The following is a 26,236-nucleotide window of genomic DNA, read 5'->3' on the forward strand; positions in this document are numbered from 1 at the left end:
GCCCCTCCCCCAAGTCCCTCCTCCCTACCTTTTATCTTAGCCTGCTGGACACACTTTCCTCATTCCTGAAGAAGGGCTTAATGCCGAAACGTCGATTCTCCTGTTCCTTGGATGCTGCCTGACCTGCTGCGCTTTTCCAGCAACACATTTTGAGCATTTGGAGCCTCAACCATGCTTTACCATTCAATAAGATCGCAGCTGATCTGATTGTGTCCTCAACTCCATTTTCCTGTCTGCCTCCCATAACTCTTGACTCTCTTATCCTTGTAATATATGCATTCCCACAGTGCTATGAGGAAATTTCAGGATTTTGAGCCAGTGAAGATGAAGATTTTTTGCCTTTGCTGATGCTGCTTGGTATGTTTCTCAGGTTGTTGATATGGTGATTGTAGTTTCATAACAAGTGAAATTCAGCAAGATTTCATCATGAATGGCCACTTGTTGAAATAAGTTTGTGTTCTCTGTTGCCTGACACATCAAAAATGTAAATCATTCAATTTTTTTCCCTCAAAGGATGATAGGATCACTACACTGTGGAAGAAGGCCATTTGGCCCATTGAGTCCACATTGACCATCCAAAGAGCATCCATCCAGACCCCCCACCTCCCCATCTCCATAACTGAATTTCCCATGGCTAATCCATCTAGCCTGCACATCCCTGGATACTACAGGACAATTTATCATGGCCAGTCCGCCTCACCTCACCTGTGGGATGAAATCGGAGCATCTGGGCTAATGTCACGCAGACACATGGACCATGTACATGCTCCACTCAGTCATCCGCGTTCCTGGCACTGTGATGATTACTCCTTCCTGTTGTTGTGGTCTGCCTTTGACATTGGAAAACTCCCATGAGAAACTAAGGAAAATATATATAATTGTGGAATCATATGGAATTCTTTCTTTGCCATTGAGTACATTGCCTGTGTTTTGATTAAATTGAACTTTTGGCCATTCAACAAGAAATAAATTGGAGCTATCGTCACAAGTGAACTGCATTTCTCCCTCCTCAGATGTACAGTTCCATGAACATCCGCATTGTTCTGGTTGGTTTGGAAATATGGTCAAGGAAGAATCAAATCAGCATCGAAGGAGGAGCAGGTGAAGTGTTGGGGCGTTTTGTACAATGGCGAGAGAGGGACTTATTGCCTCGTCGCAGGCATGACACTGCGCATTTAATTCTGTGAGTTTTTTGGTGTCTCAGTGGAGAATGCTTGGAATGTGATGCGTTGTATAATGAAAGTTAACTTTTCTGAAGGAGGCTCACTTTGATATTTTCCAATGATGTGGAGAAATCTCATTGGTTTTCTGTCCTCTTCAGTGGTTTATTTCATGTCATCTCAATGTGACCAAATCCTGATTGTTAATTTGCTAAGGTCTTGGGAAAGAAGATGAAGTTGTTGTGGGAAAGGAAATTATTCAACATTTGCAGTTGGAAAAACTTATTTTAAAACCAAGTTTGTTTCTTAATTCATCAACAGGAGAAGCCGTTTGTCCATTTAGTCAAGTTCAGGAGTGTTCGCCTTCTGAAAATACAGCTCGATTTTTCCACTTTTCCTTTTCCATGTATTTTAAAAAGCAACCACATACTTCTCCAGTTATTTGGAAATAAAAACAGGAGAAGGTCATTGGCACCTTAATCCTGCTCCACGATTCAATAAGATCGTTCTTCATCTGCTATCTTCCCACTGTTCGCATATTCTTGACTCCCTTAAATATCTAAAAATCTGTCTTTTTCTATTTTGAAAAGACTTGATAGCTGAGCATGCACAGCTCTCTGCAGTAGACAGTTTCCCAAGATTCACACAACCGTTTGAATGAAGACATTTCTCCTCATCTCAATTCTAAATGGCCATCCCTTTGGATGGTAGGTGCACCCTAAATATTATTTCTTGCAACGATTCAAAGAATGCGTTCAGGCAGATTTTTATTGCGTGTGTCCCTTGACTTTAAGAGAATTCATCTTTGAGGACACTTTATGCTGTGTTATATACAATGTTGCAATGCTGCCCTGCAGTTTATCAGCTGTGGGTCTGCAAGCTACATACACAAATCAGTTGGTTTGTTGCAAAATCTGCTTCATAACTAGTAATGTGTTTCACTATGTTAAATGAATTAACCCATAGAGTTAATCAATGCCTTCTGAACGATTATTTGATTGTTGTCATTAACATGACAATTTTTACTGAAAAAGCATATGCCTGAAGTCAGTAGGGAGGAAATGATATCCCATGAAAAAAAAAACTTGTTTTTGTTGATTGAGTTACTTCTCCATCTCTCAGGAAGAAGGGATTTGGTGAGACTGCAGGAATGGCCTTTGTGAGCACTATTTGTTCAAGGAGCCACAGTGGAGGAATCAATGTGGTATGGAATCATTTTTTTTGTAAAGAAAGAAATGAACTGTGAAGCAAAATGTGGGTGGGAGAGGGAATTACTCCTTCTCCGACATAGTGCTGAAACTGCATTCTGGCAAAACAGTCTTTTACCCTTTTCTCAGTTTTGGAGTATCCTTCTCTGCTCCATTTGGGAGCTGAGTTTGGGAATTCTGTCAAGTGAATGGTGGCTGTAGACATAGAAGTGCTGTACTGTGAATGCACGGCAAATCACCAACTCTTAGAATAGTGAAGTTCTTGCCTGTGGGTCTGGTGTTTTTTTTGTTTCATGGAATTCTGTGTTAATATCCCATCCAAAAAACACAAATTTATGGTTAACACAGTTAAACAAAATCATGAGTGTTAATTTTATCCAAGTATAACGCATGGTGTATTGAAGTATCTCTTGTTTCAGGAAATGAAGTGGCAGCTATCCAACAGTTCAGTACTCATGGTCATACTCCAAAAAACAACTGTATTTAAACAGAATTCAAATCCACACTTCTCTGTGAGAGCTCGATTTCAGATCGCCATACTGTACAAAATTCTCAGCTCATTGATTATGAGCTCTCCACATTTATCCAAATTCTCACTCACTTTATCCTTTATTAATATATCCATGATCTGTTCCCTAATTCCATTAGATCGCATGCATTGTTTCAAACCATATCAGATGATAAGTCATTTTCTACCACACTTGCCTTCAGCATTTAAATTAATTGAAATGATAGTTCCAAATAATTGCACAGCTTCATGCGATGGAAAGTGTTTGTTTCCTTTAAGAGGAGTAAAAGTAACCTCATGCACTATGTTCCAAATTACTCCATTGTTCTTTCAGGGAATTTGCTTTATTTATATCACACTTCCAATTTCTCTTTTCTCTCCTCCTCTGGCTGCCTTGTATGTGAGTGTGTTACCTGCTTTAGTCAGAAAGATGCAATGGGTAAAATTAGAATTTCAGAGTTTCTACACCCTCTGTGACTCTTTGAGTACAAACTCATGAATGAAATCACATGCTATTTTCTAGGTGGGCAATTACTTATTTTTGTCACTGATTTGCTCACTCTTCGGATGAGCAGAGGCCACATCTGCTCAAGCTCTTATTACAGGGAGCCTGCCAAACCACAGTCATGTTTACCATATTGAAAACCTTAAAACCTTTCGAAGCTCTTAACAGTTTCCATGTTTCCCTTAAAAATAAAAGTTGCGTTTTTATTTTTATTTACTAAGTGAGTAAGCAGGCCATTGATTACCTGGTTTGATGACCTTGGGAAAATGGGTGGTGGGTTGGCTTAAACCTCTCCAGTCAGTAAGGGAATGTTGAGCAGGGATCTCCAAGCATTTAGTGGTGCATTGGCAATGTTTTCATGTTAAGACACTGAGGGATTTGGAGGAAATCATGGAAGTTTTGATGTTCCCAGAGCGTTACTGCAATTGCTTTTCTGGGTTATATGGAGTATGGGCTAGAAGATATTGTAGGACTAAGAATGACTAGTTGCTGCATTCTGTAGACAGTACAGTATGGTGTCTCAGTGGCAGAGCACATTGTTCTGGTGGCAGAGGTGCCAATCAAGTGATTAAATCTATTTTGGAAGTTGGAGGTTGTGAGGAACTGAGAAACTTCTTAACGATATTTAATGTCTTAGTGTGGTGAAGCTATACAGTTTGTTCTCTGTATTCAGTATGGTGGAGATATCCGTGGTTCTGAATTTTGGATCTTTATATGCATGTTTTTTAATCTGGTTTATTTTCTAGTTTTCACAGAACATTCTTTATTTTGCATCCATTGTCGCTCATGAGCTGGGCCATAACTTGGGAATGAACCACGATAATGACCGGAACTGTAACTGTGAAGCAGAAGCATGCATTATGAATGCTGGAGCCACGTAAGTCATGGTTCAGAAATACCTCTGTTTAGTGCACCGTGCCCTCTGTGTTCATGATATCAATGCATTATTTACCTAATACCATACAGAAAAATGTGCATGATGTGCTCAAAATTGACCTCAAAATGATCTTCAGAGATTTCTAAGTTTGATTTGCTTTAATGACTTGATTCCCTTGGTTTATAATCCTGTTACAGAGGTGCGACGAACTTCAGCAGCTGCAGTGCTGATGACTTTGAAGCTATGATCTTAAATCGAGGGGGCTCTTGCCTTTTAAACATTCCTACACCTGAGGAAGAATATAGCCCTCCCTTCTGTGGCAACAAGCTGGTGGATATGGGGGAGGAATGTGACTGTGGATCACCAAAGGTCAGTTCTAAATTTACAACTATTTATTCCTGAATATGCTGGTGTACCTTGTTCAACCTAATGCTGATAAATCTATCATGTGTCAATTTCTTCTAGCCCCAGTAATACTTCTCCAATAGTTTTGCTTTTCCTTATCCTTGTCACTCATTCCCTGAAACGGTGAATCCTGGTTGTGATATGGTATCTAAGGCGTCGACTTATGTGTGTGCTTCCTGGGTTTGGCCTAGTCTTTGTAGGTTACCAATTGTTGGTGTCCATGACCAGTTACTTAGTAACACAGTATGAAGGACACTGAAGCCACCTGTTTCAGTCTTGTCTACGAACTGAAGATAGCCACCAGATCTGTGATGGAATCTAGGATGGTTCTGTTATGTACATTTTAATATTGCAGTGGGTAACTTCCAGCTGATGAATGGAGGAATATGCAATTCTGAAACAGCATCTTACCATGGATAAAAAAATACAGAAGTTAAGCAAAACTTGAGATACTGAGCCTATGTTCTTGGACCAAATATTACTGAATCGAGGGATCCTTTGCCTTGGAAGTAACTGAGGTAGAAAGACTTGTAGCCTTTCTGTAAGGGAAGAGTAAGCAAATATCTAAAGCTGAGAAAATCATAAGATCATAGGAAGTAGTCTCAAAAGTAGTCTATTTGGACCTTTAATTTTGTTTCACTATTCAGTAAAATTATGGCTTTCTGCTTTTTCCAATAACCCTTTAATTTCAGATGACAACCACCTAATGAAGGAGCAGTGCTCCAAAAGCTAGTGCTTCCAAATAAACCTGTTGGATTATAAGCTGGTGTTGTGTGATTTTTATCTTTGTACACCCCAGTCCAACACCGGCATCTCCAAATCATCATAAAACATGTCCAAGTTAAATTCCAGATTGTACATCAGTCAGGAAGTCTGTTAAGTCTACACAGTTTTGAGTTTCATTATCCAGTTTAAGGGACCTGGGAGGTCATTCACCCTGATCCACCTACACAATGTCTGGCAGACTCCTTTTTCATTAGAGTCCCACTGGACTGTGTCATAATGTCTTCTTGATTCTCCTTGTGCCACTTGGAAGCAGCAGTGTGATATCAGGAAGATCAAAATATTACTGGAGTATTTTTCTTTACACTAATTATTTTTGTTGAAATGATAGCCTTTCCTGCTTCTCCTTTACTTTTCTAGTACTTTAGTTAGGAGCAGCCTATTCTAGTCCAAATCTGTTCCAGGTTACTGCTGCTTATGTTTTTAGGAAGACTGTTTTAATCACACTCGAGTCTGCCAAAATAAATCTTGTACTGCTCAAATGATTCTTGGCATGAATATTGGTTGGGATTCAAACAAATAGAGACCCATTATTCCTGCACTGTAACTATTCAAATGCACTTGACATTATTTCATCAGATAATATTTTGGAAATGATAGATAAAAATAAGGTTATTTGTTTAAAATTGTACAAGCACAGTGTAAAAGTGGGAATCTGTCAATTTTGAGTTCTTTCACTGAGGTCGAAGCTGAGCTTTCGGAAGAATGGGTGCTCTCGGGTTGCATCACAATTATCCAACAGTGAGGAAAGCTCTCAAAAGGTTCCGCTTTAGTCTTGTGACCTTGATTTGCTTGTGTAGCATGCCACATAGTGGCAGGATGAAGAATTACATCAGGCTTTCTCCACTGACTTTTCTCTTCCCGGAATTTAGCACTTCTGGCTAAATGCAGACTTGGAACAGGTGGCATTGTGGTCTTTGGAAATGATTTCCTGTACCATTTTAATCTTCCTATTTATCAATTCCCAAACAGTTGGAAAACACTTGTGCACAATTTAGAATAGTGGGGCAGAATTTTCTGGGATTTGTCTTTTGGCTCACAAAGAGGTATCACATGAAAGCAAAGAGGATAAAAGCTGCTGGTAATCTTGTGTTATTTTTACTGAATTGTGTTGCTCGTGGTGTATTGAGGTTTTTCTTGTATTTTTCAGGAATGTGAAAATGATCCTTGTTGTGAGGCCTCAACCTGTAAACTCAAGTATGGAGCACAATGTGCTTTTGGCATTTGTTGCAAAAAATGTAAGGTAGGCACTTAACAACTGAAAAAGTAAGGCAGTCTCATAATTGATCAGTGTGACTAATTGTATTCCATTTGACAAGGCAAAAGATTAAGAGAAATGTTTCAAGTCAGAGTAAATTAGTATGATAGGCAAAGCAAATATGATATCAGCATAATAATTTGACATTTAGTTTGCTGCAAATGTAAAGAGTATGACTTAGCAGCATGCAAAGGATGATAAAATTGATGGAATCACTTCCTGTCTGACTGAAGATTATATTGTTACCTAGGCTGTTTCAGAGAAGAAAAGTTAGAACACAATGATTTCCATTCGTTAATAATGCAGAACTGCTTCAATTGACATCAAATTTGAGATGGCAAAAGTGAAGACTGCAGAGGTTGGAGGTTAGAGTTGAGAGTGTGGTGCTGGAAAAGCACAACAGATCAGGCAGCATCCAAGGAGCAGGAAAATCAACGTTTTGGGCAAAAGCCCTTCATTAGGAATCCTGATGAAGAGCATTTGCCCGAAACGTTGATTTTCCTGTCCCTCGGATGCTGCCTGACCTGCTGTGCTTTTCCAGCACCACACTCTCGAATCAAATTTGAGATGTCAAAAGAACCAGAGTCAAATAGGCGATTGGAATTCACTGGTGAAAAAGTGGTGGGAACATACTTGAACAAATAGTTTGGTCTATGTGGCTTTCTGATCATCCCACATTGCTTTAGAACTAATGAAAAGCTTTTAAACCACAAGGGTTATGTTGGCAAATTGATGAACAGCAATATTCCAGAAAACAGTGGTGTTCATTGAAAAAGAAACTTTCCAAAAGAATAATTTGTTGTTGAAAAATTCATTCATTGAAGAATTAACTCTTCCCAAAACAGTGCTTCAATATCTGCAGAGAATATCACAGCTGTAGATAAGCACTTCTGATAATGCAGCACTCTCAGTTGAGCTCGCTCAGTTTGACACTTTCAATTATTTACTGTCCAAAGTCAGGCCTGAAAATCTAATTTTCTGACTTGCTGTCACTGAATGGAGCTGAGACGGGTGATATCTGAAGTCACAGATGCTGGTTGGAGTGAAATGATTAATAGCAGGCACACACTTGATGGTGGAGAAAGCAATGGGTCAAACTGGTTATTCGGTTGGAAAGAAGTAACATGGCTAAGAGCAGAAATTGGTATTTTCATCAATTTGACATTGGTCAACTATCTATCCACAGTCACTCTTTGCAGTCATTGAATTTACAATCCAGTATCTCACTCTAACACAACGGCTCCGTTAGTCATTATTTGCATCTGTGTATCAATACTCTTGAAATTGTTTTAAGAATTGAAAACATGAGTGAAGAATATTTCATGTTATTTAGTTGCAAAGTTATTTCTATGTAAATCTGAGGTCATTCCAAACTCTTGTCTTCATGTTCTAACTCATACTAAGTCCATTTAATTCATCACTCCTCTACTCACTGATGACATTTTTGACTGATTAAACAAAGCTCTGATGTTTGAAATTCTCATCCTTCTTTCCAAACGCCTCCTCCACATTCTTTTCTGTATCTATAACTTTGTTCAGCTCTTGAAATTCTCCAAGGTCGCTGCTCTCTTCCCGATTTTAATTGCTCCACAATTGCTAACCACATCTTCAGCTGCAAAGTCTCTAAATTATGGAATTCCCTCTCGAAACACACTGTTTCCTTCTTTAAAACCCTCCTTCATTTATTTGGCAATGCTTTTGGTCATCTGTCATTGTATCTCCTCAGGCAACAGTCAAATTGGTTTGCTAACACTCCTGTGAAGCACCTTGTGAAGTCACAAAGAAAGTCACAAAGTTGTCTGACAACTAATAATAATTGTTTTGGGGAAAAGGAAAGAAATGATTTTAACAATCTATTTCAAATTCTATCTTGTGACTGTTGGAAGTGGACATATCATTGGTACTGGGTAGCAACACCGTGCATGACTGAGCTTTACCAGCCAATTTTGTATGTTCATCTCTTCCTCCATGCTTTCCTCACCCTCACCACCCATGCCACAACAGTTCCGTGCAGCTGGAACAGTGTGTCGAGCATCTACAAGTGAATGTGACCTCCCAGAGTACTGCAATGGAACAAGTCAAATTTGCCAAGCTGATGTTTTTGTGCAGGATGGACACCCTTGCAATCGCAACAATTCATACTGCTACAATGGAGCATGTCAGAGTTACGATGCCCAGTGCGTAAATTTATTTGGACAAAGTAAGTCACCACTGAGTCTCTTGTATCATGGCTTTAAAAGCATAGTTCACAAAAAGATTAAAATTGCTTTAAGAAATGCAGAAAAATTATTTTTAGAGCCCTGTGATAAGAAATTCAGCTTGATAACAGTTGGCGCATTTTTTTCAAAATCTAATTCATCCACTTTCCACCATCAACTTGTGTGTTATTCTTAGATTTTTTTCCAAGTGGTGATGCAGAAGCATTGAAATATTTCCACGTATTCAGAACTGTATATTTCTGAAAGGGGAATGTAAATATGAAGATGTTCCCCTTGAATTGTCTTGCTTACTAGAAGAAGGCACTGAGCTAGAGATGCCATTTAAATCCACTTTTGAGTTACTGTAGTTCTTTGTGAAGGTAGCATGTTTCCCAGCCACCATCCTGAGATATCCTCAGCGGTACATACTTAGTTCTGCTGATTCAGGCTGAATGCAGTTCAGAGTTTCTACAGCAAACAGTAACATTAACTTGAGGTTAATTATTTTCATGACTTGATAACTTTTTTTTGTTATGACAATCTCACTGAAAATACTTCCCTACATTGAATTGTCCTCCTGGTTATTTTCATTCTGAAAGCTGTGGGAAATAAATGTCTGTGAGGAGTGTAGGAGATGATTTATTTGTATTTTTTTTCCATCTATTTTTTCTTAACTTCCAGATGCAAAATCTGCTCCACATACTTGTTTCCAAGAAGTGAATTCTAAAGGTGACCGGTTTGGAAACTGTGGTTCCAGTGGTGCTGGGTACAAGAAATGTGAGATCAGGTACCTTTTCTTATTTTAACTTTATGCCTGTGTAGTTTAAAATCTTGGTTGGTATGTGCCAACAGGTTTGGTCCAAAGACTGGGGTACCAAGCATACAGATTCTGGTGAATGGTTTATTGAAGGACCAGCATGTATTTGGTATTATAAAAGCTAATTATTGTTTCCTTCAAATATATATATATTTGTGAATGTTGTGATGTTTGACCAGGATCATTGCTGAATTTGGGGTTGAGTGGATCTAGTCTAGTAGTTTCCAAGTTGTGGTAATTACCCAGGGAAATGTCTGAGATGCGAACAGGAGCAATCGCCCAACCATGGACTTTCTTCAATAAGTATTTAGTATCAATCATTTCTAACATATTTTATGACATTAAAATGTTTGCAGAATCAAGTATTTTGTTACTGAAAGATATACAAATTACAACACTGATGTCACCATTTCTGTGTTTATAATCACCCTCGACTCCATTTGTTGTACATTTAAAGCCTGATTTAAAAACCAGCAACTACCTAATATGATTGAGTTCGAGATCAAGTTGGGTTTCCCAGTCGGTTGTACATATTACGCTCTAACTACTGATACGGAACTGTTGTAAATGATGTAATGTTTATAAAGTAGAAGGCTGTGGTTCCTCTAAAGATACCTGTAAATGGTGCTTAGAGTGCATGTGCGCTCAGAGAAAGCACTGCCATTAGTTAGTGATGAAAAGCAGCAGCTAGTCTCAACATGGCACTGCTGTGTGTTCAGTTGGAAAAACTCAAATCTTGAAATTAACTTTCTAAAAACTCATTCATGAAAAGGACAAAAGGAGATTGGCAGCACTTGTGGTGCAGGATACTCTCCCCCCACTCCTAGCACTGCCTCATATCAGTGGTGCATGCACTTGGTGATGTTGCCATCAGGATACACACAGGCACTTTCTGTTGCAGCATGTTCTCTTGTGGCAAGCTGATGTAATGGGATCATTTCGTCATTATAAATAATCATCCTATAAATTAAATCACGTTGTTCGGGATCTAAGCATCTGTGGACATGGAAGACAGTATACAATAACTCGTGTTTTAATATCTCTGTCCAAAGTCAAAATAAAAGTATAGTTTAAAACTGAATTTCAAATGAAAAGGAGAATGACAAATTCTATATCAACAGAAAGTGCAGGAAAAACAGAGCAGATCTTCGGAACAGTTATACTCTCCTCAACATTAACTCTGTTCCTCTCTCCACAACTGCTGCCTGGCTTCCTGGGTGTCTCTACTGCTTTCTGTTATTTCAGATTTCCAGAATTGCAAGAAGGAGACAGTGGACATGATGCTAGCTCTCTGACAGGAGACAGGGAGTAGTCGTGTATATTTGTTCCTTCGTGGAGAGGAAGATAATAGTATGAACTTCTTTGGTGGTGGTATTTAAACCACTGCTTTTATGGAGCTTGGTTTATTACCTAGTCTTGGGTGTGCAGTTATTGGTTTCAGAGCTGTGTTGCTCCAAGAGCTGAATATGCTAACAATCAAGAACTAGATGAAACCACATGACAAACTAGCACATGCAGTCCAGAAGAAGGAAACTACAGTCTGGATGCCTGTATTGGTATCTGCAGCTGCAGGTTTTACTCTGAGCTGTTAAATAAATCTGGATGTGTTTTTTGAGTAAATTAAATCAAGGCTGTTTAATTTGTGTTATGTATTGCAACTACAAGAAATGGGTCAAGGTGATCAATTTTGGAGATTTTCTTCAAAAAACAGCAGCTGAAATAAACTTCAAAACTACAGGAGAAAGCAGTGCAGCAGTTATATTAAAAAATAAACCACGAGAGGAACTGGGAGTACTTTATTTGTGAGCCTCTTTGATCACAGAGTTCATTGCAAATTGCATTGTTGGAGGTGCAAGGCAATTTGCAATTTTGAGGGCACTTCCTCCGAAAATAGAGAAATATTTGGGAGGGAAAAAAGGAAGCTAATACCGCATTGGAGTACACCACAGGAATAGTTGATTGTATGGTTTAATCCTGGTTCCTGCCACTTCACTATATCTTAGAGATGGACATGCAGAAGCAGTTTATGCAGACAAGTGTGACCTGAGAGATTTGATTGGAAGATGGAGGAGAGGTAAATTTATTTGAAAGGATAAAGTTACAAATGAGATGCAAAGGTTCGAGCTAGGGACAGTTGAAAGGGAGCATCAGTTTGTGAAAGTGGCAGACAGTGTGTAGCATAACTAATGAGGCATATGTGATCTTAGGTTTTATAATTCAAAGCAATGAATATAAAAGCCAAGGAAATTATGGTGAAAGTTTAAAAACACTGTTTCAGCCTCAACTGGATCACTGCGTCCAATTCTGGGCCCAATACTTTATGAAGGCTGCTGAAGATTTTAGAGGATACCAAAATGACTCCTGAGAATGGTTTCAGGGATGAGGTACTTCAGTGATATAGATAGATTAGAGACTTTCAGGACGAGAGGAGACTTGATCAAGGTGTTGAGAATCAGGAAGGATTCAGACAGCATAGACTTGGAGAAACTGTTCCCGATGGCAGAAAGATTGAGAAACAGATGTTTTATGCTGTGTACGATGCCATGGGATACCTGGCAAAACGTCTTTTAGCCCAAGCTGTCCATGCTGTAATGCTTCATTTGAGCCTTCACTGTCTTTCTTCAATTAATGTGTCATTGTAGCCCCCATACAGCCCTCCTTCAAATGCTTGCCTGGCTTCTCTTTAATTGCAGTTATAAAATTCATTTCAATCATTTACTGTGGAACTCAGTTCCCCATTTTCAACACCTCACCCCCTTCTACCACCACACTCTGGGTAAACAATCTTGTCTGAATGTTTTCCAAATTTCTTGGTAACAGCCTTTTGCTTTTCTTTTTCCTATAAGAGGTAACATTCTTTCTCTGTCCACTCTGTCAGCAGCCTTTCAGAATTTAAAGCCCTCTATTACATCCCCCTTACGCTTTTGTATTGTCAGGGGGAAGAGACCCTCCCTGTTTCTTGATAAATACACATAGCAGTATCTGGTATTTGCTTTGTAAAGTTACTCTGCACCCTCCCCTCTCCAGTGCTTTTACAATATTCTTACAGCATACAGCAGGAGACTGGAACTGTGCACAGTCCTTTTAAAGTGTGTTCCAACCATGGTTCGGTAGAGGGCTCACTGCTTAGCTTGCATTTTTATGGTCTTACCAACCTGTGGCATTCCTTTCAGTGACTGTTGTATTTATATTTGTATGCATTGATTTAAGTTGAATGCCTATTGAATCAGGGCAACATGCAGAAAAGAGTAGCAAGTGTTTGAGATGCTGAATGCAATGCCTGAGAGTTTCATGGAGGCACTGTGAAGGGCAGTGGAGTGGGACAAAGTGAATTGCTTATGCAGAAATCTGGCAGTGAAACAAAGGACAGAATGGTCTTCTCTGCTTTGACCAGTATTGAATTCTGTGAGAGACAGTAAGGCATTATATAAAGATGTTAATGTGGAGGCCAACTGCCAGGGACTGAGAGAGAGAGAGAGAGAGAGAGAGTGAAGATAAATGTGAATACAATTTATACTTTGTTATTGTAAAAGTTAATAAGTAACACATCATCCTGCCAAAATTTGCCTTTTTATTAACTTGTGGGACGTGGGCATTAGTGGCTGACCAGCATTTTATTTCCAGTCTTTAGTTGCCATTGAGAGGCAGGCGGTGAGGTGCCTTCTTGAACCACTGCATTCCACACACAATACCCTTAGTGATGAAATTTCAGGGTTTTGACCCAGCAGCATGAAGGAACAATTATTTATTTTCAAGTCAGGATGGTGAATGCCATGAAGGGGAACTTGCAGGAGGTGCTGTTCCCATGTATCTGCTGCCCTTGTCCTTTTAGATGGAAGTGGTCATGGATTTGGAAGGTACTGTGCAAAGATATTTGAAGTTCTGCAGTGCATTTTGTAGATAGTGCATACTGCTGCAAAAGAGTATTGGTGGTGCAGGGACTGGATGCAAGTGGATGTGGTGCCAATCAAATGGGCTACTTTGTCCTCAATGGTGTCAAGCTTCTTGAGTGTTGTTGGAACTGCACTTCTCCAGGCAAGTGGGGAATATTCCATCACACTCCTGACTTGTGTCTTGTAGTTGGTGAACAGGCTTTGGGAAGTCAGGAAATGAATGACTCGGTGCAGTATTCCTCGCCTCTGACCAGCTCTTGTAGCTACTGTGTTTAAGTGATGAGTCCATTTGAGTTTCTGGTCAATAGTAACCCCAAAGATGTTACTGGTGGGGGATTCGGTGATGGTAACATCATTGAATGCCAAAGGGTAGTGATTAGATTGTTTCTTATTGGAGATGGCAATTGCCTGGCATTTGTATGGCATGAATATTATCTATCACTTGTCAGCCCAAGCCTGGATATTGTCCAGATCTTGCTGCGCTTGAACATGGATTACTTTAGTATCAGGGAAGTCGCAAATGATCTGAACATTGTACAATCAGCAGTGAACATCCCCACCTCTGATTGTATGATGGAGGGAAGGTCATTAATGAAGCAGCTGGAGATGATTAGGCCTGTGACACTATCCTGGGGAGATGTCCTGGAACTGAGATGACTGAACCCTAGCAACTACATCCATCTTCCTGTATGCCAGCTATGACTTAAAGTAGCAGAGAGTTCCCCTCCTGATGCCAATTAACTCCAGTTTTGCGAGGACTCCTGGATGCCACACTTGCTCAAATGCGATCTTGATGTCAACAGCTGTCACTTTCACCTCATCTCTACATTTCAGCTGTTTTGTCCATGTTTGAACCAAGGCTGTAATGAGGACAGGAGCTGGGAGCCTCTGGCAGAACCTGGGCATCACCGAGCAGGTTATTTCTGAGCAGGTGCTGCTTGATAGCATCTTTGACACCTTCCAACACTTTAATAATGATCAAGAGCTGACTGATGGGCAGTAATTGGCTGTATTGGGATTTGGCCTGCTTTTTGTGTACAGGACATACCAGGGCAATTTTCGATAGTGTTGGGTAGATGCCAGTGTTGTGTCTGTACTGGAACAGTTTGGCCAGGGCAGCAGCAAGTTCTGGAGCACAAGTCTTGAGTACTATTGCTGGAATGTTGTCAGGGCTGATAGCCTTTGCAGTGACAAGTACTTTCAATCATCTGAGAGTTGTTTAATTGAACTGCAGGTGCTAGAGATCTGACAGCTTCTTGATTTCAAATCTAACCTGGGTGGGAGCAGCTTTGACAATCCAATATTTCTTCCATGTTGTGTTATGTCTGCTTTTTGTGCTCTCGGGCCTGATGTTTGTACTCCGGCCATAGAGTTGAACACACAATCATTTGACTTGGAGATGACAGTGCTACTTGTAAGCGAAAAAGCTATCACTGTGTAAAGAACCTGATCAACATTATTGTTATGTTTACTGCTCTTTCAGTTCTGTGTAGTAGTCTACACAATAAGTAATCTCTTACACAGGAAGGGTGTTGTATTTTTCTTTATCTAGAAATTCCATGTGTGGGAAACTGCAATGTGAGAATGTAGACTCTGCACCTGTTTTTGGAATCCGACCTTCCATCATCCAGACGCCAATTGGTGGGACGACATGTTGGGGGGTTGACTTCCGCTTGGGATCAGATGTCCCGGATCCTGGCATGGTAAACCCAGGCACCCGATGTGACACTGGCAAGGTATATTTAAAACTGTTAATCTCTGGCTAGAATTGTGTTTTGGCATTGGGTGGTTTAATATTCGCTGGGTTTTTCTATGTTTGGAGTAATGTAGAATTGGTAACTTCTGTAAGCTATGCCTCACCGAACAGAAATTGAAGAGATAGTGGATGCGTTAGTGGTGATCTTTCAGGAATCACTAGAATCAGGGAGGGGCCCAGATGACTAGAAAATCACTAACGTGACAATCCTGTTTAAAAAGGGAGTAAGGCAAAAGACAGAAAATTACAGATCGATTAGTCTAACCTCGGTCATGGGTAAGATCCTGGAATCTATGACAATGCTGCTCATTTAACAAGGTTATCCTGTCCTTGGCTTTTTTTTTCCAGCAAGGTCGTAAAAGCTGCGATTCTGAACGGTCTAGGTTTGAAGAGTTTTAGTGCCATTTGATTATAGCTAGCAGATACTGCCTCAGGTAAAATGCTTTCAAGTTTTACAAAAAAACACTTATACAATGAAAGCAGTGTGGCCAACTCTCCCATCGCAGCTTTTCTCTGGATTGGTTTGGTTTTAGCAAGCAGTCATTCGCAGCTGCTGGATCAAAAGAAGCAGGGTCTCCGCTGACCACCACCAAGGGGTCCTTATGGGGATTGTTGCAAGTATTTGGAACAACATCATTAAATTGGGATAACCTGTTGGGTTTTCGGATAGGTTAAATTATTCTCTATTATGTTCTCTATTGTTGGTGTCTCATTCGGCAGTCTTGTAAATAAATTCTATTTTGTTTAAGTGGTTTGACCAGCTGCATCAGTCCAGGAATATCTGCTGAAAACCACTACCAATATTAGGATCTGGGCTACTTTCTTGAAATGTTTTGAGGGATCTGGCTGGTCTAGAACAGATCCATTGTGAAGGATAAGATTTCTGAAAACTTGTAAGTGTATGGTAAATTAAGGCAAAGTCAGCGTGGTTTCATCAAGGAGAGGTCATGCCTGACAAATCTGCTAGAATTCTTTGAAGAAGTAACGAGAAAATTAGACCAAGGAGAGCCAATGGATGTTATCCACCTGGACCTCAAGAAGGCTTTTGACAAGATGCTGCACTGGAGGTGACTGAGTGAGATACGTGCCCATGGTTGTCAGAGGCAAGGAGCTGGCATGGATAGAAGTTTGGCTCTCTGGCAGAAAGCAGAGAGTGGGGATAACAGGGTCCTTCTCAGGATGGCAGCCAGTGACAATTGGTGTTCCACAAAGCCCAGTGTTGGGACCACAACTTCTCAGTTTATACATTAACTATCTGGATGAAGAAACTGAGGGCAATCTGGCTAAAATTGCAGACAATACAAAGATGGGTGGAGGGACAGGTAACATTGAGCAGGTGGGGGAGGCTGCAGAGGATTTGGACAGGTTAGGAGAGTGGGCAAAGAAGTGGCAGATGGAGTACAACGTGGGAAAGTGTGAGCTCATGCACTTTGGTCGGAAGAGTAAAAGCATGGACTATTTTCTAAAAGGGGAGAAAATTCAGAAGTCGGAAGTGCAAAGAGACTTAGGAGTTTTCGTCCATAATTCTCTCAAGGTAAACTTGCAGGTTGGGTCAGTAGTTAGGAAGGCAAATGCAATGATGGCATTTATTTTGAGAGGACTTGAATATAAAAACAGTGATGTATTTGTGAGGCTCTTTAAGGCTCTGGTCAGACCATATCTGGAGTATTGTGCATAGTTTTGGGCCCCATGTCTCAGGAAGGATGTACTGGCCCTGGAGCATGTTCAGAGGAGGTTCATGAGAATGGTCCCAGGAATGGAAAAGCTTAACATATGAGGAACGTTTGAGAACTCTGGGTCTATTCTCTATAGAGTTTGGAAGAACAAGGAGGGGGATCTGATTCAAACTTTCAAAATACTGAATGGCATCGACCGAGTCGATGTTGGGAAGATATTTCCATTGGTAAGAGAGGGCATAGCCTTAGATAAAGGTAAGATCTTTTAGAATACAGATAAGGAGAGACTTCTTCAGCCAGAGAGTGGTGAATCTATGGAATTCATTGCCACAGAAGGCTGTGGAGGCCAGATCATTGAGTATATTTAAAACTGAAACAAATAAGATTTTAGTATCAAGGGGCTCAAGGATTGTGGGGAGAAAGTGGGAAAATGGGGTGAAAAACTTTTCAGCCATGATTGAATGGTGGAGCAGACTCAATGAGCTGAATGGCCTAATTTCTGTTCCTCTGTCTTACGGTCTAAACATTCCTGAAGGTGCATGAGGCTCAAAATGCAAGTTAAGAGGTGCTGTGAGAAAGCTAACAGCCTTCAAGTTGGTAAATATATTTAATGCTTACTTGAAATGTTGCAATTCATTCGGTTGATTGGGATATTGTAAAATTGACAGAGAGTTGGCCGAGGTATACTAAGTGCTGAATAAGTGCAGTCATGGAGTGAGCAATGTCCTGCACTTGTGTAAATTTAAATTTGTTCCACCCATCTCAGAATGTCATTAAAAGGAGGCACTTAATTTCTGTTCCATTTTATGAAGCTGTGTAAAGTTGGATCATGGGTACGTTTGATGGTACTGACTCGAATTCTTTGGTCCTGTTTGGTTCTCAACAACTGACAATGTTGCTTGACTTCCAAATGAATAACTTAACTATCTGCACAACATGAGTAATCGCTATGTCTCAAATCAGTTGCTTTTGACCTCTTATTAAGCTTGGGTGTATCATTGCACTGTAAAGCAGATCCACTTGTAAGGTAGAGCTGCTAGCAAATTCCAGTGATACTGACTTGATAACTGTCAACACAGGCTGTTTTGTGTTCAAAGTCACCAGCCATTTGACAGAGTTTATCGCAATGAACCCCATGCCCTGGAAATCACATGGGAGAGAGATCAGATGAACAGTTTACCTGCAAGAGTGAAATTATGTGACCCAACAAGTGCAGAAAGGATAGATAACCACAGTAGAACTGGGACTAGGACCTCATTCACTTTGAAGTGAGAATTACCAGAACTCTGGGCGTTTGCAATGATGCCAGAGGGTGTCTTAATTTTTATGATTTTATATAAAAAAATCCAGTTATTTCAGTTTCTACATTATGGTACAACATTATTCCTTACAACATAAGTAGATAACACAGATAAGCACATGACTAAGAAATGTTTGGAGGAATTGGGGCTGAGCGCAGGCAGGTGGAACTAGAACTAGTTTAGTTTGGAATAATGGTCAGTATGGACTGGTTGAACCGAAGAGTCTGTTTCCATGCTGTGTGACTTTATAACAATAGAACTGTTCACTTTTGGCTTTCTCATAACTGTCGTTTGGAAATAGGGTCAAGAAGTCTCCCACAGAATTTCAGAATTAAGAGAGGGTTCTTCTGCACAAGGAAATGTTAAAAACTGTCATCTTGTAGAAATTCAACATGGATCAACATATGACTGTTAAATTTCTTACGCAAATAAATAGTTCTACTGGCATGCCAATAACATCCCATAAATGATGGTAATTTCTATGTTGTGATAGACAAAATTGTAGTCATTTCCATTTTTCAAAACAAACATTGTCAATAAATCAAAGAGCGTTAAAGATCAGCAACATGTCTTTCATTCTTTGTTACTGAGCATTATTTTTATGTTTTAGATCTGCATGGATTTCAAATGTGTGGATGCATCTATCTTGAAGTATGACTGTGATGTACAGATCAAATGTAATGGCCATGGTGTAAGTAACAGCTTCTGTGTCAAATCAACTCTCTTTTTGTCAAGTGAAACAATGACTTAGCACCACATTTTTTCAATTAAGTATTTTGTCTTGGTGGAGTATGCTGCATTCAGATAAAGGAAGGCAACTTACAGCAGATGCTGGAAATCTGGAACAAACACAGAACATAATGGAAAATCTCAGCAGGCCTGGCAGCATCTGTGGAAAGAGACCAAGTTAACATTTAAAGTTGTATATGACTCCTCTTAAGAACTACTCCTAATAATAGTGACTCCTCCTAATGCAGCTTCCTCCTACACTGGGGCGACCAGGCATAGATTGGATGGCCACTTTGCAAAATATCCCTACTCAGTCTACAAAGCGTAACCATGAGCTATTGATCACCTATCATTTTAACTCTTCACTTTGTTTCCGCTCTGTTGTCAGCTTCTAATGGCGCTCATTGCAGACTTAAAGAAAATGTATCTTATCTTTTGATCAGGCCCTGCATTCCCTTCTTGTAAGTTGAAAACTTAGTTCAACAGCTGCAAAGCATCGCACAGCTCCCTTTTTCGTGTTTTATTTCTGGATGACAGTTGTTTGTAATGATTTTAATTATTCCATTTCAGAATAAAAATAATTACAACCTGAAATGTTCACTCACTTTGTCTCTCTGCAGATGCTGTCTGACCTGAGTATTTTCATCGTTATTTTGAATTCAGTTTTCCATTCTCCGTAGTATTTTGCTTTTGTGTTTTGGTTATCCTGTTCCACCTCATCCACATCTCTTCTTTTTTCCCTTGGCTCATTACCATCTCCTTTTGCCTTGAATTTTTAATCACTGAATCTCTCTTCTCTTCCACCCTATCACAGATGTTTCTTTTTCCACTTAGCCTCCACCCCTTATCCATGTGTCCTCCCTTTGGTCAAGCAAGAGTAATTTTCATCATCGACATTAACTGCAAACTATTCCCCTGTCCATCATTGCTACCAGCCCTGCATAAAATTTCCAGCATTTCGTGTTAATCTTATAATTTTGAAGATGTTCCTTATCAGGAATGAACAGTTGGCCCTTTGAAACCTGTACTTTGAAAATCAATGCTCCAGATAGCTTGAATTGTTCTGAATGCACTGCTACGTATAGTATTGTTACAGAATAATTATATATTTTATCCATATGGCCCTCTGGAATGAAATGAAATCAACTGAAAGGATTATGGTAAGTTTAGCAAAGGTAGCAGAACTAATGTACGATGTTCACCATGTCGTTGTGCATCCATGATGCTAAGATTACATGACAACTTAGAAAAACACTTAATGGCGCCTATGACAACTATTTCAACTTTCTTTGAAGTCATAGTTGCCCCTACATTGGTCAGATGATGTCGGATGTACAACTTAGAAACTGATCTTTTCTACGAAAGCCAAGTACTTCAGATTCTGAAACTATGAAATAAGAGAGAAACACTAGAAATAATCAAGAGGTATGGCAGCTCTTTGTGAAGTGAACAAAATTAAAAATCACATAACACCAGGTTATAGTCCAACAGGTTTATTTGGAAGTACTAGATTTTGGAGTGCTGCTCCTTCATAAGGTCGCTGTGGAGCAGGATCATAAGACCCAGAACTTATAGCACAAGACTACAGTGTCATGCAATTGAAACAATATATTGACCAAACGTAAATTGCAGTTAAATCTTTCATCTTTTAGAATGGGTTGTCGGTTTCAGTTTGTTCATATGTAAATCCCAGAACTTCTTTTAAGTCACAATCTGGAGATAGCTTAAGGTTTTATAAAAAAAGTGCCATATCAGCTCAAACTATGCATTAAAGGTGTGAAGTTAGAGTCTGCTGTATTCCAATTTTGAATCAGATTGGTGCTATTTCCAAAGTAGGAATTTACAAAATGTCACATGGATTGACTGCCTGCAGACTGTGTGTGTTTTTGAGCATAATAGAATGCATCTGCAAATACAATTCTGCAAATGCAAATTCACCCCGTAGACTTGTGTGTGTGTATATGAGAGAGAGAATGTGAGTGTGTTTGCATGAGAAAGTGTGTGTTTGCGTGTCTGCTTGGTTGAGTGTGATGGAGTACAAACCTATGAGTGTGTGTGTGTATATTATATATATAGATATTATATATATAAATAATGTAGTGGAGTCACCTGTAGTATGACATGAACCCAAGGTCCCAGTTGAGACCATCCTCTTGGGTACCAAACTGGGCTATCAGCCTCTGCTCAGCCACTCTGTGTTGTTGCATATCCTGAAGTCGGCCTTGGAGGATGGTTACCTGAAGATTAGAGGTCGAATGTCCCTGAACACTGAAGTGTTCCCTGACTGGCGATTGTTGCACAGTGTCCATTCATCCATTGTTGTACTGTCTGCTTGGTCTCGGCAATGTACCATGCCCTTGTGAAGTGAGAAATAACATTGAAATGAACTTTTTACACATGTGGGAATCTGTAACAGTGCTCCATTATGTGAGCATATTCTAGTCTGTCCTTTTTAATTTCAAGGAGATGGGTTTCAATTAATTTTGAACCTCTCTTTCGTGATGCCAATGAGGAACTGGAGCTGGAACGAATGTATTTTGAATCCAGTTCTGAATTGGCAGTGGTTCAAAAATGACTCAGCAATGTATAATTGACAAAATTACTTTCTTTCCTTCAGAAGGATAATGGGGAAATTGAGAAGAACTGTTTCCATAATATGTTAAGTGAGGGTGATGATAAATTTGGTGAATTACTTAGAGTAGCAGCAGTCTGAAACGTTAATTTAACATCAGTCACTGGCTGCTGAAGTAGCATGAAGCAATCCGATTGACTCCAGTTTGTATATGTGTCTGAGCTGCTGACAGAAGAGTTCATTTTGCTTCGATAATGTCACGTAACTTAATTTTAGGAATTTTATGTTTTGTTCATTGATGACCTTGCATTCCTCCTATGCACATACTCATCAGTGTATCTTGGTTTTTCAGGTGTGTAACAGCAATAAGAACTGTCACTGTGATAGAGGGTGGGCACCTCCAGATTGTGCAAACACTGGTTATGGAGGAAGCATTGACAGTGGACCAACGTATGACGGTGCGTAGCTGAGAGCAATGTGACTGCTGTCTCGTCAGCAAGGGAGCAGGGTGATGAGTTGATAGGAGATAGCAAGGGGTGAACAAGGAGGCAAACAAATCTGAATAGTGATAACAGGATTGTTAAGTAGTGTTTTAGAATTAAGTATTCTGTGAAGACTGCAGTCCTCAAACATGATATATGCTATCTGGGCAAAATGATGTAACATTTAAAATTTTGCACATCACACAAACATCTGAGAAAAGCACATATATTGATGATGCACTTGTTAAAATATCTGCATATTGCTTTTTTTATGGAGCCAGTTAGCTTCAGGTATCATGACTGCATGTGTAGTGAGTGTGAGCCCATTAGTAGTTGTAGGAGCAAACTCAGGCTCAAAATTATTTGCTTTTTAATGGTATGAAAAAAAAACTCAGGTGTCTACTTGATTCATACTTCATCTATCATCTTTAATATCCATTACTGGCATTAGGCAGCTGCGGAGTGTCAAATTCCAACATGCAATGCAACAATATATCAAGTAATCTTAGCAGCATTTCCCAAACAGCTGTCCTCCAAGTTCCACACACATACATTAGAATTTCCAATGAGAATCAATCATTTCAAGCCTGCTCACATTCAATTCAATCATGATTGTCTTTTGTTTCCATGCCATTTTCTGGCTCTATTTTCATACCCCTTGATATTTTCAATACCTGGGCATCAATCAATTTCTGTCTTGAATTCACTGGCACTGAATATTCCAATTAACATACTCAATGACTGAACCTTCATGACTTTCACAGGTAGATAATATCAAAGATTCACCACTCTCTAAATGAGTTAATTCCTTCTTGACAATTCCTGCATTATTATTTTATAAGTTGAATTTTGACACAAGAAATGTGAATTAAGTCTCAAGAGAAAATCCTTGCACATTTCAGATTGGTATGATACAAGTTTGGATCCTATTTAGGTGCAGAATATGACTGGAATTGTAAACCTGATACTCTTAACTTTTCTCTCAAAGTTTTTCAGTGGATCTGCCAGTCCTTCAGTCCCACTGAATTCCCTGGAGAGTGTGATATTTTTTCGGACTTCCACTGCTGGTATGTGATGGAACAAACCGTCTCCACCAGTATATGGTTCTGGAAAAGAGTTATTTGAAGTCATTCACTGCCACCATTCTTCCTTTGTCTTCTATCTATCTCATGATTAGTGACAGAGGATACATTATTGTAGAGTGTCTACTGAAGTGGCATTTGTCTTAGATGACTGGCAAATTTAATGCATGACAGCAGTAATAAAAAATATACATCAGATATAATGACAATTCAGGGAACTCGATTCAATTTATCTGTTTCTTCCAAAAACTGGAGTGTAGAACTCTTCATCTCCACCTACAGACTCTGTCTGACATCAGTAGAATTGCTGAAGGCAATGTAACATGAACATCAACTGCTTCACAACCATTACTTTAATTTGCAGAGAGTAATGTTTAACAAGGTAAAGTAATGTCAAGGAGCCATTGTCCCAAAAAAAACATAAGGCTGTTCACTCATTAGCGAGCGGACTGGTGGTCGTTTCACCGGAGGGTCATCAAGCATCAAATAAAGGGTGAGGCTGAGAAGAACAGTCCTTCATATTAAGATCAGCCAGTGCAGAAATTGAACTTGCAGTGCTGGCATCACTAACCAGCTGTCCAGTCAACTGAGCTCAATCGATCCCCAATGTTTACTGTCTCTAATAATATTCTTTCTCTTTTCAGATAAAGATACTACACTTCGGGATGGTCTGCTGGTGTTCTTCCTCCTAGTGGCTCCTCTGATCCTTTTGGCTGTATATGTGTTTGTGAAAAGAAATGAACTCAAAAGAAGATTCTGTTGGAAGCGAAGTTCACAAACACAGAAGTAACAAATTTACTGTTTTCCAAGTTAATGCTTTTTAAAAGTTAAAAATTCTGATGAACTTATGAAATGAAACAGTGTCACAAAAGCTCTATGATGAAATAGATTATCAGGGAGAGAAGCTCTGTGATACTTGAAGATTTCAGACGGAGACTTTTACTTGGATCACAATGTTTCTGAGTTTTGGCTTATGAAATCAAGATGGGCATGGGTAGGGTAAATAGATAAGGTATTTTCCCTGGGTTGGGGGAGTCCAGAACTGGAGGGCATGGGTTTAGGCTGAGAGAGGAAAAATTTAAAAGGGACCTAAAGGGCAATTTTTTCACGCACATGGTGGTGAGTGTCTGGAATGAGCTGCCAGAGGAAGTGGTGGAGGCTGGTACAATTGCAAAATTTAACAGGCATCTGGATGGGTACATGAGTAGGAAGAGTTGACAGGAAAATGGGCCAAGTGCTGGCAAAAGGGATTAGATTAATTTAGGATATCTGGTTGCCATGGATGAGTTGGACCGAAGGGTCTTCATCTGTGCTGTACATCTCTATGACTACAACTGATGTGGGTGACTGTACTTGTCCCTTATTGTGATATAAAGTGATTAGGTTCAGGGGCTTGAAGTGTTATGAATACTGCGGTAATGTGTCAATTTAGTGGTTCCTGTGTTTGAGAAAGAAAATAATTTGTTGTGTGCAGCAATTTGAGATAGTTTGGCCTGAAAGTTTACATAGAAGTTATGTTGTCAAAACTGGCAGGACAACTACCTTTGAACAGCTACAGTAATCTCTACAGATGTAATCTTACTGAACTTGGAGGGACTTGAGCTTTCAAATGAGTTTACAGATTGCCATGTCATCTTATAATTCAGGTGATGTCAGCAAACAGCCTGCATCACTCTGTTGAATATGATCTGTAATTTTGTTGGATCATGCTCTCAGGTAATTGTTAATCTCTTTCTGTAATCCTTCATGCTGGTGGTTCATGGACTACTGCCACATTGCAGTTGGCAAATATTGGTTAGAGCATTGAATATTGGAGTTGGGACGTCATGTTGCAGCTGTATAGGATACTGATGAGCCCACTTTTGGAATACTGCTTACAGTTAGGGTTACCCTGTGATAGGAAGGATATTAAACTGGAAAGGATGCAGAAAATAATTACAATGTTGTTACTGGGATTGGAGGATTTGAGTCATAAGGAGACATTGGAAAGGCTGAGACTTTTTTCCCTGGAACATATGAAGTTGAGGGGTGACCTTATAAAAATTTATAAAATCATGAGGAGTATAGATAAGGTGAATAGCTAAGGTGGGGTAGGGGAGTCCAAAACTAGAGGGCATAGGTTTAAGGTGAGGAGAAAGATTTGACCTGAGAGGTAACTTTTTCACACCGAGAGTGGTGCGTATATGGAATGAACTGCCAGAGTAGTAGATGCTGATACAGCTACATTTCAGAGACATTTGGACATGCACATGAATTAGAAAGGTTTAGAAGGATATGGGCCAAATGCAGAAAAACGGACCTAGTTCAGTTTGGGAAACCTGGTTGACATGGACATGCTGGACTGAAGGGTGCTGTATGCCTCCATATCCCAAGTATTTTGAATCTCATCTTGCTTTCTCTGTGACCGTGTTTAGAATTGGAACAATTTTCATAAGTGAATGATATAAATAACTTGCAAAGGATTTATATTTTCTTTTTTCATTGTGACAAATGCGCATGTTTCTTTGTTACTTGGTTTTCATATTGATTTCAGTGAACCTGAACAAACAGAGTACTTGGTACTCACTTCCGAGAGAGAGTCTTCTAGAACCTCAGGCATCTCCAAATGACTTTCAGTCACCATTATAGTTTAGAGATGTAGCAATGATTGTAATGAAGGAAACACAACTTTTTTTTTCTGCACAACAGGTTCCCACAAACAGAAACATGATACTGACCTAGTTTCTTTCTTGAAAGTGGTTGAGGGATACAAGTTCATTGTGCTTCTTAAATTTACACAATTCCTCCACTTCAGGGGGTAGATATTATCTTATTTTAATGTCTCATTTGACAATGCAGCACCTCTTTGGTACTGTACTGAAATGTCAGCCTGGATCATGAGCTCAAGGCCCTGAAATGACACTTGAACCTACAACCTGCTGAAGCCAGCACAGATGCACATTAAGTTGCACTGGCTTGGACAATTAATTCACAATTTAATTGGATTTCTGGACATTAAGATTTTTCACTGGTTTTCGATCATCCTG

General features: G+C 39.6%; 1 protein-coding gene across 4 annotated transcripts in view; it reads left to right on the forward strand.

Moving 5' to 3' along the window:
- Nucleotides 1-26,236, forward strand: part of LOC122543129 (disintegrin and metalloproteinase domain-containing protein 9-like) — a 130,755-nt gene that overhangs the window by 81,056 nt on the left and 23,463 nt on the right. For all 4 annotated transcript variants that reach the window (XM_043681473.1, XM_043681470.1, XM_043681471.1 and 1 more), the window contains 11 exons: nucleotides 1,014-1,183; nucleotides 2,283-2,364; nucleotides 4,128-4,258; nucleotides 4,456-4,627; nucleotides 6,597-6,689; nucleotides 8,709-8,904; nucleotides 9,584-9,689; nucleotides 15,165-15,348; nucleotides 18,956-19,036; nucleotides 21,999-22,104; nucleotides 23,855-23,996. In XM_043681473.1, coding sequence (XP_043537408.1) covers nucleotides 1,014-1,183; nucleotides 2,283-2,364; nucleotides 4,128-4,258; nucleotides 4,456-4,627; nucleotides 6,597-6,689; nucleotides 8,709-8,904; nucleotides 9,584-9,689; nucleotides 15,165-15,348; nucleotides 18,956-19,036; nucleotides 21,999-22,104; nucleotides 23,855-23,996 — 1,463 coding nt within the window. The remainder of the gene's footprint in view (nucleotides 1-1,013; nucleotides 1,184-2,282; nucleotides 2,365-4,127; nucleotides 4,259-4,455; nucleotides 4,628-6,596; nucleotides 6,690-8,708; nucleotides 8,905-9,583; nucleotides 9,690-15,164; nucleotides 15,349-18,955; nucleotides 19,037-21,998; nucleotides 22,105-23,854; nucleotides 23,997-26,236) is intronic.

This window comes from Chiloscyllium plagiosum, chromosome 42 (genome assembly GCF_004010195.1).
Source record: "Chiloscyllium plagiosum isolate BGI_BamShark_2017 chromosome 42, ASM401019v2, whole genome shotgun sequence".
NCBI classification, from domain to species: Eukaryota; Metazoa; Chordata; class Chondrichthyes; order Orectolobiformes; family Hemiscylliidae; genus Chiloscyllium; species Chiloscyllium plagiosum.